The following is a 12,925-nucleotide window of genomic DNA, read 5'->3' on the forward strand; positions in this document are numbered from 1 at the left end:
TATCAAACCAAAATCAGTCTCAAAAACCCTAGAGTCGACCATTCACATTTGAAAACCCAATGATCCGATCTCATAAACCTTAAAATCAACCGTTCCAAACCATCCAAAATGGGGTCGATCACAATCAATTTTGATCCAAAACAACCTATTTAACCGATCCAATTCAAAATTTTGAACAGTCAAATTTCCCGGGAATCCTCTTCTATAACAAACCTGCAGCCCATCGGGCACCCGAACAACACAGCTTGCCAGCTTGGAATAAGAATTTTTTTACCCGTGACGGTAACTGACTTCGAAGCAGTTCGGCGGTCCGGTTATCATTTACCAGCTGCTCCAGCCCAATAATGTGGCAGACATTTATTTATGCCCATCCAGAGAGGTCCAGACCAGAGGAATCTTCATCCGAAAAAGCCCAATAGGTACAGACAAATGTGGATTAAGAGATAATGGGGTTTCACTCACTACCATCATTTGGATTTAGATTTCCTTTTGAGATACAAGGTTGTTAAACAGGATTCCGGTACCGAAATGGGTATGGGTATCAGGATACTGATATCTAGAACCTGTTTGGGATCGGATCCAACCGATTCCAATCTGGTTAAGCTATTTTAATTTATCAAAAAAATTATTTTTGAGGTAATTAATCAATTAGTGGAGTTAAATTAATCTACAGCAAAGAAAAACAATTCAAAATTGTGTACAAAACTCCCTTTAGAAGAAAAATTACAACAAGGGAAGATACAATAATTAATTAAACAAAGGAAAATAAAATAAACCTGTTCCGTTTTTTGAGTCACCGAGTCCAACTCGTTCTATTTGAAATGGGAATCAACCTGGATCATTGGGCCAACATGGGCCTGGGCCTGGGCCGCCAATCGTTCTTTGCCGTCAGCCTCCGCCGCGGGCGTGAGCATGTAAGAGGTCACCTTCTCAAACGACGAAGAAGGGTATGAGTGAATGAAATCGTCGAACCCAACCTCGCTCTTCTCCGGGTCTTCGTACTCCGCCGGCGCACTCAAGATTTCCGGCAACCTTGTCTCCCATTCCAAGTACCTCACCACCTGCCTCATGCTAGGACGCGCCGTGGGTGAACTGTTGGAACACATGAGCCCCAGCTTCGACACCATAACCGCCTCCACCTCATCGTAGTCTCCCTTAAGCTTAGGGTCTACCACCTCCAGTATACTCCCTTGCCTCCACCTCTCCCACACCCAATCCACCAGTATCAGCTCCTCCGGCGACGCCTTAGCTTCAATGGGTCTCCGACCACAAACCACCTCGAGCAGCAAAGCCCCGAAGGCGAAGACGTCGGAGCTCGCCGTCGCCTTCCCCGTCTTTGTCAGCTCCGGTGCTAGATACCCTAGAGTCCCTACTACTCGAGTCGTACTCGGGTTCGACCCGCGCTCGTACAATCTAGCGAGGCCGAAATCGCCCAATCGGCCGTTCATCTCGCCGTCCAATAACACGTTACTGGCCTTGACGTCTCTGTGTATCACCACCTGTTCCCATTCCTCGTGCAGGTATAACAGACCTGAAGCAACTCCTTTGATGATCTTGAACCTCTGCTCCCAGCTTAGAGTCGATTTTGGCTGGTCGAAGAGGTATTTGTCCAAGCTGCCGTTGGGCATGAAATCGTATACGAGGAGAAGATCGCCTCGTCTGCGACACCATCCCTGTAACTGAACCAGATTCCTATGTCGCAGTCGACCCACACTTGAGATCTCAGATGCGAATTCCCGCAAACCCTGCTTCGATTCGTGTGAGATTCGCTTAACCGCGACTTGGGTTTTCGATTTGGGGAGTGTTCCTCTGTACACGCGACCGAATCCGCCAAACCCTAGTAGTTCCTTTTCTTTGAATCCCCTAGTTGCAATCTTGAGTTCTTGGTAAGAGTACCGATTTGGGCCAACATGGATCTCCCACTCCTCGATCACGTCGGCGTTCCTGATTTTCCAGATGAGGTAAATAGAAACGCAGATCGCGCCAACCATGACTGCAGATGCTCCTAAAGAGACACCGATTGTAAGGGCTGTGTGTTTCTTTTTAGGCCCGGGGAGTTTAGGGAGAGAAGAGGTGTCGAGGTGTTGAGCCACTCCGTTCATCTTAAAGCTCCATCCGAATAAGTAATGGGAGCTCGCGAGCAGACCCGTAGAGGAAGAGAAGCCCACATACATGGAGTCATGGAGGATTGGGGAGAGATCTATGGAATAAGAGATGAGCGGTCGACTGGGTTTTGAAGAAGTGGGGGAAAGGGTTACGTTGAGAAGATTACTTACAGAATCATAATCGACCCAGGCCACAATCATGTTCCCACCCTTGAGATTAAGGCTCTGGTTTGTGGAGTATTTGTCGCTAAAATAGGAAGCGTTAGCAGAGATGTTGGAGGTCAGGCTATCGATGTCGATCCCAACATGGTTGTCGTTGATGTCGGCGAACTCAAAATCTTGAACCGTGTCGAACTCAACGGCGAAGAGATGATTGGAGACGTTACCCATGTCGCTGGCATTGAGAAGACCGAGATACTGACTGGGGAGCGACCCTGGTAGATCTTTGGTGGTAGAGATGGTGAAAGCAAGGCCATGGCCACCGAGCTTGGGGTACTCAGGAACGATGGCTAAGGCGAAAGAGGAAGAGAAGGAGAAAGCTTTTCCGTCGGTGGAATTCTTGAACTGGAGGGGAGAAGGGTAGAAGGCGTGACCGATCAAACGAGTGGTGTCGTTTGTCAACCGAAGAACCCCATTCCCTTCGATCTCAGCAACTCCATTCAAGCTAAGATTACCATGAAAACCAGTATAGATGAAGCTATCAAATTGGGAGAGTACTGGGTTGCAGAGTGAAATAAAAACCCAGAAGAATGAAAGAGTTTTCGCCATTAGATTATGGGTCTAGATCAGAAATTTTAGGAAGTGGACAAACTGGAGGTTGGGGAGTGAGAGAAGCAGCAGTCTATAAGAATCTTCATTTCCAAGAACAAAGTGGAAAAGCCGTGAAGGCGACAAGAGGAAGAAAAGACCAAAGCTTTAGCTATGAGCTCACGCCTCGTGGGGCGGTCAGGTGAGCCGTAATAGTTTACTAATGGAGGAATTAAATTCACAAACCTTTTTACACGATTTTCTCAGTTTTTGTTGAGGAAATTGAATTGGCTTTGTGATTTTTAAGTACAGTAAAGGAACCCTTCAGAGATGAAAAGAGAACTGAAACGAAAAAGCAAGCTCACCAACCATGTTCCATCCTCCCTGTCGCTGGGTCGCCCCAACCTTTTTACTGTCTTTGTCTTTGTCCCTTACCCGGTTTTCACCTCCCCTCTTCTTACAGGAGAAGAAGAGAAGAAGAGAAGAAGAGAAGAAGAGAAGAATTATTAGTTTACTTGGGCAGTAGAGGGTTGGTACGTAAGAAAGAAGAAATTAATGATGTTAACCTTCTTGTTGTTCGTCATTAGCTCCATCATTTAGGTGAGCTTGTAGAGGTAATCTTGGATTAGAATTGTGACTAGAGAGAACTATTTACGGTTAAAGTGATGGTAGTCCATTAGTCAAAATTAAATACTCTCAAAGTCCAGTTTAAGAATTAAGACTACTTATATATAGTACTATAATAAAAAAGGGTATTCACTGAAAGAAAGTGAAAGAGATGAATGCCGAATGCTTCCTCCGAAAAGAAGGAAAAATAAACTTAAATAATTGGAAAAAGCAACACAATGTGCCACGGCCCACGTGATCGAAGGCACACCCATATTCACTTTCTTTGGTTCAAGGATTGTTGAGTTGTGATTGATCTTGATATATTCTAGAAGTTGCGGAGAAATTACTTCAAAAAAAAAAAAATTTTATCAGATTGATTTTCAGATTTGAGGAGTCGATTCTAAGGTTTTTGGGATTGATTTTGATCGATTTTGAGTAAAATCTTTGATGGATTGAAATTAATAGGGATTGGTTTGATCTTCAATTTCAAGCTTAAAATCATTGATAGACTCTCTCACAACTTATCCAATTCTAATTTTTGAAAACACGATTTATTTTTGGTGGGGTCAAGGATATAGTAATTGATATCAGTCTCAAACTCTCACTTATTCTTTGATACTGATTTCTTGAAGCATGTTTATGATACCTTACATCATCTTGTAAAATAATTAGGGATGTAAACGGATTGGATATGGATCGGATATATTTGGATTCGAATATTTTCTGATAGGATACGGATAACCCTAAGCGAATATGGATCCAGAATCTAGATCGAATTCGGATTTTCAACTATCCGTTTACTCTCTGACTTGTGTACTCTGGACCTTCTTCTCCCATTGAATATAATTTACTCTTAATCTATCTTTTTAAGTTGTTTTAACTCTTTTCTTCATTCTCTAGAATTTATTTAAACTTTAAGAACCCTCAAAATCATTAATTGATTATTTAATCAGATCGAATAATTATTTTTCTAATAATTCGGATTTTAGTTTAGATACGAATACCCCTAAATGAATACGAATTCAAATTTTGACTATCCATTTACGCCCCTGAAAATAATTATAGGGATGGTGGGGATTTGGCAGGCGTAGTCTACTTTGGTGGCTCAGATACGTATTTCCCTTTTAACTTAAAATAGGTTCAGAAAGTGAGTATTAGGTATATTAGGTATTTGGAACGAGGACTTGGTGCCTGGTGGCTTTCGATCTAATGCTTTCTAATTGACAAGCTAAAAAGCTCCCGAACATCTTTCACGTTGAGAATACCCGATTTCTTGTGAGATGCCTCTCTTCTCAGGGCTCAACCCAATTTCACTCCTCCCCCACTTCATTGCACTCACTTTGTGAGCATCTCTTTTTTGATAAAACTTAGTATCACCTCGTGAGAGTTTGAAGAACGGAGAGGGGCATCTCTCTCTCTCTCTCTCTCTCTCTCTCTCTCTCTCTCTCTCGTGAGAGAGGTGAGTAGTAACTAGAGAGAGCAGTGATTAAGAGTCTGGAATCTCTATAGTTGCGAGAAAGAGACAGAAATTCCAGTGGGACGAGACGAAAAAGTCGAAAACTGATGACTTTGGGACTGAATACTGAAATAAAATAAAAAAGGCCCAAAGGTTGAAGAGTTCAGTCAAGTCCATTTTTTCAACTTATAAGTGTAGTTGGAGGTCTCCGTTTCTCCCATCATTCCATACTCCCAAGTCCCAATACCTGTAATCCAAAAGTGGGTCCCACATATTTGAAATTTAGCGGAGAGGTCCTCACATACATGTGGGGAGAGGATAGGGGTGTCAACCGGTCGGGCCGGTTCGGTTTCGATCGGGCTTAATCGGGCTTTAAGACTTTCAAAGGCTACACCGTGTCCGCCCATTTAACTAATCGGGCTTAGTTATTGAGGGCATGGTACACTTTATATTCGGTCGGTCGGTCTCGGGTTATAATCGAGCCACCTTAATCGGGCTTTAATCGGGCCTTAACCGGGCTACGGACATGTTTAATGTTAAACGGGCTTTAACCGGTTTTTAAACGGGCCATCTTTAAAATGTGCTATTATATTCCGGCCCACTTATGCAAGCCCAAAAAAATGACAATAAATCAATAAATGATACAAAATATAACCATTATTTAAAATGTGAACATGTCTTTACTTTTTAGTTTTTATTCTTTAATTTGGGGGGTAAAATAGGTATTCTACAATCATTAAAGGGTCGGGCCAAGTCGGTGCACAATAGGCCGGTCTCGGTCGGGCGTTATTCGGTCGGTCTCGGTCGGGCGCCCGACGGTTCAAGTAGCAAAACTGAGACCGACCATTTATAAACGGGCCGGGCTCAAGCCCGACACGTTTAATAAACGGTCCGGGCCGGGCCGGTCTTTAAATGGTCGGTCCCGATCGGTTTACCCGGTTTGGGCCACAAATTGACACCCCTAGGAGAGGATATATGGGAGTGTATCAATTCTAAGTATATGGTGGAAGTCTGACTTGTAATCCTCTACCATTGAGTGGAAGGAGAGAAGAAATGTTTGACTTTCAATAACAAGAGCAAGTTGTGGGTTGAGCCTGATTGGGTCATGGGCTTTTTTTTTTTCAATCTCTTTATAAAGTTGTCAAAGGCACATATAAGAGGGGAGGGACACTCCTTTTTGGACTGGGTCCGTGGAGTCACTATGAGGGTATAGGGGAAACTGCGGATGAGGTGCGGCTTGTGGGATACGTTATGAGAACTTTTTTTTTTTATAGATAATTATATTTGTAATATGTTGATGTCTGGGCAGAAATTTTGCGAACTGGTAGATGGCAAAGGTATAATTTATATATTTTATTTCATTATAAAAGATTTTTTTTTGATTTATTTTGTTACATGATTATATCAAATAGGTTGAAAATTTGTGGACAAATAGACCTTAAGATAAGATTTAAAAACTCGGGATTAAGATGAGATTGGGATCTATATGGATTGGCCCATATATGACCTTATTGATTTATTAGGCCAATTTCTGTACCAGTATTGGTCTGATTTGGATTAGATAGAATCAATATCATCCTCTATCAATTCGTATCAATCTTGATCGATCAATCCAATCCAATTTTTTAATCCTTACCCAAGGTTTCTTATTCAAATATTAATTTTCAGTCTAAATAGAGTTTTTTGAGAAGAAAAATGAAGTATTAAAAATTTAAGGATCGTTAAGAAAAATGTATGGAAATAGACAGGAAGGTCTATCCTATACAAGAAAGGTATTTGGGTTCAAAACTTTACACAATCCATTTTCCTATCAGTCATGACATATATAATAATTTTTTTTCCTAACGACGGGTATACAGGCCGAAGTGTTGAATGAAAAGCATTCAACTTTCATTGAAAATAGTGAAGAGCACTAAACACCCCCGTATGAGCGGCCCAAGGTGTGCTTAGTGGGAGTCGAACTTAGGACGTCCGAATTTACGACTCATACCAAGTTCGTTGCTCACCAACTGCGCTATGCTCTTGGATTAGACATCCATTTCAAATGCATAAGAAAATCAATGAGAAACAATATTTGCTATAGTATTGTAGACTTGTTTGTAGTTATTAAACTTGAAAGGAAAAGAGAAAATCCTTTGATCCATCCCTAGATTTGATAATCTGTATATAGGAATTTGATAAACATAAACAGTGGGAGAATAGCTAGAGGAATTTCTAATGGATCATTTCTTAATATTTAGTAATACTAGCCTCCTTTTCCTTAATGATTATGGTAATAAGAGTTTGGCCTCAGCCTCTATGGTTTTGGTGTGCTGTGGAATTTATATAATGGAAGTGCTCTTGACTACTATAGCTACTTCTTTTTTTCTTTTTTTCTTTTTTTTTCTCTTTAACGTTGAAAAGAAGACAGAAAAAAGAAAGGGTAGGTGATCAAATGGTGCAAGTATAGAATGAAATCTTTCACACCAAATCAATGGGAGAATGGAAGAAGGTGCCACAACATGAAAGCTCACACGTCAAGGAGAAGAGAGAATATGAGAGTTCAGGATACCTTCAATGTGATCATCATTATTCCACAGAAGAATTAATGTTTGGTCATAAGTCATACCCCATAAGGTTTCCTTTCTTTCATACCTAAAAAAGTAGGTTGGTTGCTCCATTGGATCTTGTAGTGACGGTTTCAAATTGGGAATCGACCCCTCCGTGAAATAAGGATAAAGTTGAGTATATATTTGTATCTCCTAGACCTGGTGCCTGCATTGAAACAGTGCTTTACTCCTAGATGTTCAATCAACTGCTGCACCTTAACGCATTTCAGGGAGAACCAGTTAGCTCTGGGTTCGAGTGGCATTTCACCTCTAACCACAACTCATCCGCTGATTCTTCAACATCAGTCAGTTCGGACCTCCACTTAGTTTCATCCAAGCTTCATCCTGGTCATAGATAGATCACACAGGTTCTGGTCCATAAACAGTGACAATTGCCCTATGAAGACTCACTTTCGCTATGGCCCCGATGGGTTCCCTTAATCAAGCCACTGCCTATGAGTCGTCTACTCCTTCTTCAACAGGCATGTCATCAAAGCCCTGGTCCCCTCCCACTGCTTGGGAGCTTACAAATGCATTGTGTATGCCATTACCAATCGAAACAAGGAAAGTATGTACCTAAATCCTTTTTGATCCACATACAATCTATTTTAATTCTTATAGTTTGCATTTGCAACCCATTTAATGGAGAAACAAACAGGGCCTAAATATCAAGGGAAAGCAAAAGCTTTAGGTTTCAAACTTTGAAGGGTTAGTTGGTACTTAAATTATCTTTTCTGTTGAACCAAATAAAGTGAAGTGCTGTTTTATTCCTTTCCCCGAAGTTAGTACTCACCAGAAACGAGTCATAAGTCTCCTGATCACTATGGTCCATTATTTATCTTGGCCATTACTTGTTCAAAAGGGTGAAGACTTCAATGGTGGCCTTTTTCCAAAGAGTCACATCTACCAATTGGGGTCCTATCCCCTACTAGGATTTGCAATACCCCAAGATCTTATATGACACATATGTATTAGAAGAATTTGATAAATAAGATTATATTTCATCCACCAAAGACAAACCCTCATGCTTTTGAGATATATAATTTAGATAAGAGATTCTTGAAAGTGTTACATAATTTATAATTTTTTTTTTTTTACAAAATTTTTTATTTACTACAGGAGAAGAAAACACATGATTTGACAACTGTTATTACTTGTCACATAGAACTAAAGTTTGAAAATTTCCACTCCTCAAAAAAAAAAAAAAAAAAAAAAAAAAAAAAGAGTTCACAGTTCCTATGTTGTTGGTAAAGGAAAAATGATACTTATTTTTTTACCATTTTATATAATACACTTATTTTTTTTTAGTGAGGATTGAACTTGGAGGATTCATGGTTGGGCTGTGGTTTTAAAAATACCTAGAAAATCACTCTCTTTTTTTTTTTTTTTTTGACTTTTTGACCTTTAACTTAAAGAATTTTTTAGAATAAGAGAGTTTTAATCAAAATAAGGTTGCATGTTCTAAATATACTTCTAGAGAGGAGACATCATACATATAGTCCAGTTAGAGAACAATATGTACAACAAAGATTGACGATAATTGATCAACTTTAAATTGAAACATTTCATGAATTATCACATCTCAAAATTAGATGGATCCTTGTTATATTTTTAAACAAAATGAGCATGGATAGGCATTCGCCGAGGAAGCAAGCATGTTCTCATTAGTCAATACTAATAAGTAGTCAATTTTTTAGGACCAGAACTTTGAGGTTACCATAAGATTATATTTGATATGCATTCTCAAAATAGATTCCAAATCTAAAATTAAAAATAATAATAATAATAATAATTAGATTTCAGAATGTATTTTAAACCCATTCTTAATAAACACAGCTTTAACAGCATGGATATACCACGCTATCCATTACAAGGAAGTCAGCAAAGACATCATCTCTTGGTCCTCACTCCTCTCACGTTGAAGCAGCCATTCCTCACCATTTTAACTTTTATATTGTCAACATCATAGTTATCAATTCAATAGAAATCTCAAGGGAATATGGACGAATTTTGTCCTACTATTTGAACAATATGAAACTTTTAAATCACGAGGAGAAATTGCGTATATTGGTGATTCATGTGGTTTAGATTATCGTTCTGACAAAAATGGTATTAGGATTATATCAGTATCGTTTCGATTGATACCAATATGTAGGGGGTGTAAATTTAACCTTGACAATCCGAACCCATCCTAACCCGCCCTGAACCCGAATCCTGTCTAACCCGACTACGAGGGCCAACCCAGCCCAACCCGACCCTAACCCACCCTGAGTCTAACCCTGATTATTATTGTGTTTAACTAATAATGTTTTCTCACCCCTAGTATACACTATATGACTATATAATGTTTTTTTAAACCCTAGCTTCCTAACCCCTCTGCTTTTTCAAAAGCAAATATCGCAGAAAATAGAAACCTTGAGGTCTTGAGTCTATAATGTATTTTTTTTTTTATTATTATTTTTTTTACGTTGGAACATTCAACACTAATATTTTGGGTTGGGCTTGGCCCATTTGGGGATTTGGTGACAATTCTTAATCTGAACTTCCATTGTGGCCAAGATTTAACTTAACCCATAATGTGATTGCATCATGTTGTATGAATGAAGAAAGTAACTAAAACAGGACAAGGAGGCTTTCCTAAGCTATTGAAAAATTAACAAGAGAACTTCATTAATAGAAAGGATCCTTTCTCTTTAGACTCTCAGCATATATCAGCATTTTGAGAAATTTAGGGGGCGGAGGGTGGATCACTTGCGGTCAACATTTTTTAGAGTTTGAAGGTAGCGAAGTAGTTTGAAGAATGGGAATTGGAATTAAAATTGGAATTGAATCATACTTATCGGAATGTAATTCCACTTAGAAGACCAGTTAAGGTCAACCCGACCCAACTCGGTAAATATTGATACAGATCTAAATCGAATAAGGAATAGTATCTAAATTGAATAAAAAACAATAGTTGACACCAAATAAAAATTGAACTGCGTTTGATCGATATTAGTATAGAAAATGCATTCATGTTTTCAAGTCGGAATGATTTTGATTTCTCTTGTTTTTGTCTTCCATGGTGAACCGATTGACACCCTTAAATAGTGGGGGTCTCGTCTTTTCTTTTTCCTCATTAAATACATTTTCACTCTCTTCTATTGACTTTATGAGTAAGATGTTGACATGATTGATGAGTAGCTTATTTCCCTAAATCGAATTCATTTGATAAGATTATCTTTGTGTTTAGGATGTACATAAGCTATGTCCCTTTTGTATACTAATGATAGTCATTCAAACTAAATAATATAGACTTTGAAAATTTAATATTAAATTGTTACTAGTGAGAATATATAATGAAAAGAAAAAATGAGCATCGCTAATCAATGGTCAGCCTACTGGGCTCTAGTAGGGCCAATAGTCACCTATCCTTTCGATAGGATTCGATCCCACAACCTTCTCATTTGAGAGAGTGCTCTTCAAATCAAAGCTATCACCAAGCTAAGCTAGTATTCGTAATAAAAAAAACACACACACATTAGAGTTATTCCTTTCTTGGCTTACAAGAATATCCACCCTTCATATACTTGATACCCAAGACATGCCATTGACTATTAAGGTGAACAATTGACTAATAGGGTAGCATTCTCTTATCTCTATGACCATGTCAAAACTGATAATTGTATAATATGATCAGCTAGGTTGACACTTGACATGGTCCTCCGGGTCTATAGCAAATATTTGATTAATGGCATAGGAGATTTAGATCGACCATGCCCATTTGAGAGGTATAGATCCAGTGTTGAATGGCTTCTGGAGCCATGGGAGACCAGATCCTGTAACTATTGCTTATTTTATGTTATTGTTTTGTCGGGGTGGGTTGGGGTGGGGTGGAGTGGGCTGGTGGGTTTTTTTTTTTTTTTTTTTTTTGGGGGGGGGGGTTGGGTTGGTGAGGTGAGGTGAGGTGAGGTGAGTTGAAGGGTGTTTTTGATATCCCAAACATCTATTTACTCAAAGACCAAATAGTTGGTGTGCAATAGGGATGTCAACCGGTTGGTTTGATCAGTTTCAGTCTAGTTTGATCAGTTTTCATCAATTTAAATCCTGCACCTATTGAAGTAGAGAGTTAAAGACATTGTCATCCAGGTTACATATAGAAAAAAAAAATTTACTAATCATAGACGAAGAATGAACACGTTTATATTCGATCGGTTAATTATCAATCTGTAATCAAGGTCAAGTTAAGTAGGCTAATCATAAACATGCCATAAAACGAGTTTATTAAAATATAAACGGACTAATTGGACTATAAATGGTTGGTCTCGATCAGTGACAGGTGTTGGTTGGTCTTAGTCTGGCACTGCTACTACCATCCACCATGAACATTCGAATAATAATTGATCTGGCACTGAGCCATTTACTATTCAGTCGGTTCAGTTGAGCCTATTAGTGCAAACGAACTTTTGACACTCACAATGTGCATTATGTCCTGAAATTTGACAAGTGGCTAAGTTATCCAATGGTCACATACCTTTCCACGTGGTGCAAACAGGTATGTTGAATCATGTATTACTCTTATATCCACAAGAGAGGGATTCTTGCCAAATTATTTTCGTTTTCCTACAAAAAAAAATTGAAAGATTTTAAATGCCAGGGTTTTAAAATATAAAATTTGCTCTTTGGCCTTGATTGATCCATCTCTCTCTCTCCCTTTTCTTCGTATGGTCTCTAGCTATTTCTCCAATTTTCGTGGCAACTCCATTGGCAATCTCACAACAATTTTTGTTCATGATTTTTTCAACTTTGTCAGTAATCTTCTTTTTTTTTTCTTTTTTTTTTTTTGGGGGGGGGTGGTTGGGGAAGGGTGGTGGGGGTGCTAACAAGGGTGTTCAAACCTTTGGCTTGATTAATCCCCCGAATATGCATTTACACAAGCACACACACAGGAGTAGGGCCAGTACCAACTCCTATGTGAACTATGGAAAATATGGGGCTGCCCCAAGGGGTTATGGGGAGTGAACTCAAGAATTATGTCAATCTAGGCACACTCCCTTTCCTCTCCTTTGTTCATGGTCTCTCTTCCTTTCTAACTTCTGCTACCTTCCCCTCTCCCTGTTTTTAGAGATTCTAGCAACTCTATTGACCTGTTTTGCAAAGGGTTTCCATCTTCAACAAAATTTCATAGTAGTCACTACTCACTAGCTAGTAGATTTTTTTTTTTTTTTTTGTGCTAATGATGATATCTAGGCTTTTGACTTGACTGATCACATTGCCCACGTTGACCTAACAATCGCATTGACCGAAGATACCAATGTTAAATGAGAACTATTCAACCTTCACCGAAAACGATGAAGAGCATTACCTTGTAGATTTCAATGGCTATAAATTTTCAAGAAAAGTACCACTTCAAGATTTTTTTTTCTTCCCACCCCCCCCCC

At 39.2% G+C, this 12,925-nt stretch overlaps 1 protein-coding gene across 1 annotated transcript; it reads right to left on the reverse strand.

Annotated features, from left to right (window-relative positions):
• Window positions 1–693: 693 nt before the first annotated feature.
• Window positions 694–3,280, reverse strand: LOC122057023 (L-type lectin-domain containing receptor kinase S.4). The gene has a single exon (XM_042619006.1). It carries the CDS (start codon window positions 2,871–2,873, stop codon window positions 813–815), a length of 2,061 nt encoding a protein of 686 aa, XP_042474940.1. The 5' UTR covers window positions 2,874–3,280; the 3' UTR covers window positions 694–812.
• Window positions 3,281–12,925: the final 9,645 nt, after the last annotated feature.

Source organism: Macadamia integrifolia, chromosome 12 (genome assembly GCF_013358625.1).
Source record: "Macadamia integrifolia cultivar HAES 741 chromosome 12, SCU_Mint_v3, whole genome shotgun sequence".
NCBI classification, from domain to species: Eukaryota; Viridiplantae; Streptophyta; class Magnoliopsida; order Proteales; family Proteaceae; genus Macadamia; species Macadamia integrifolia.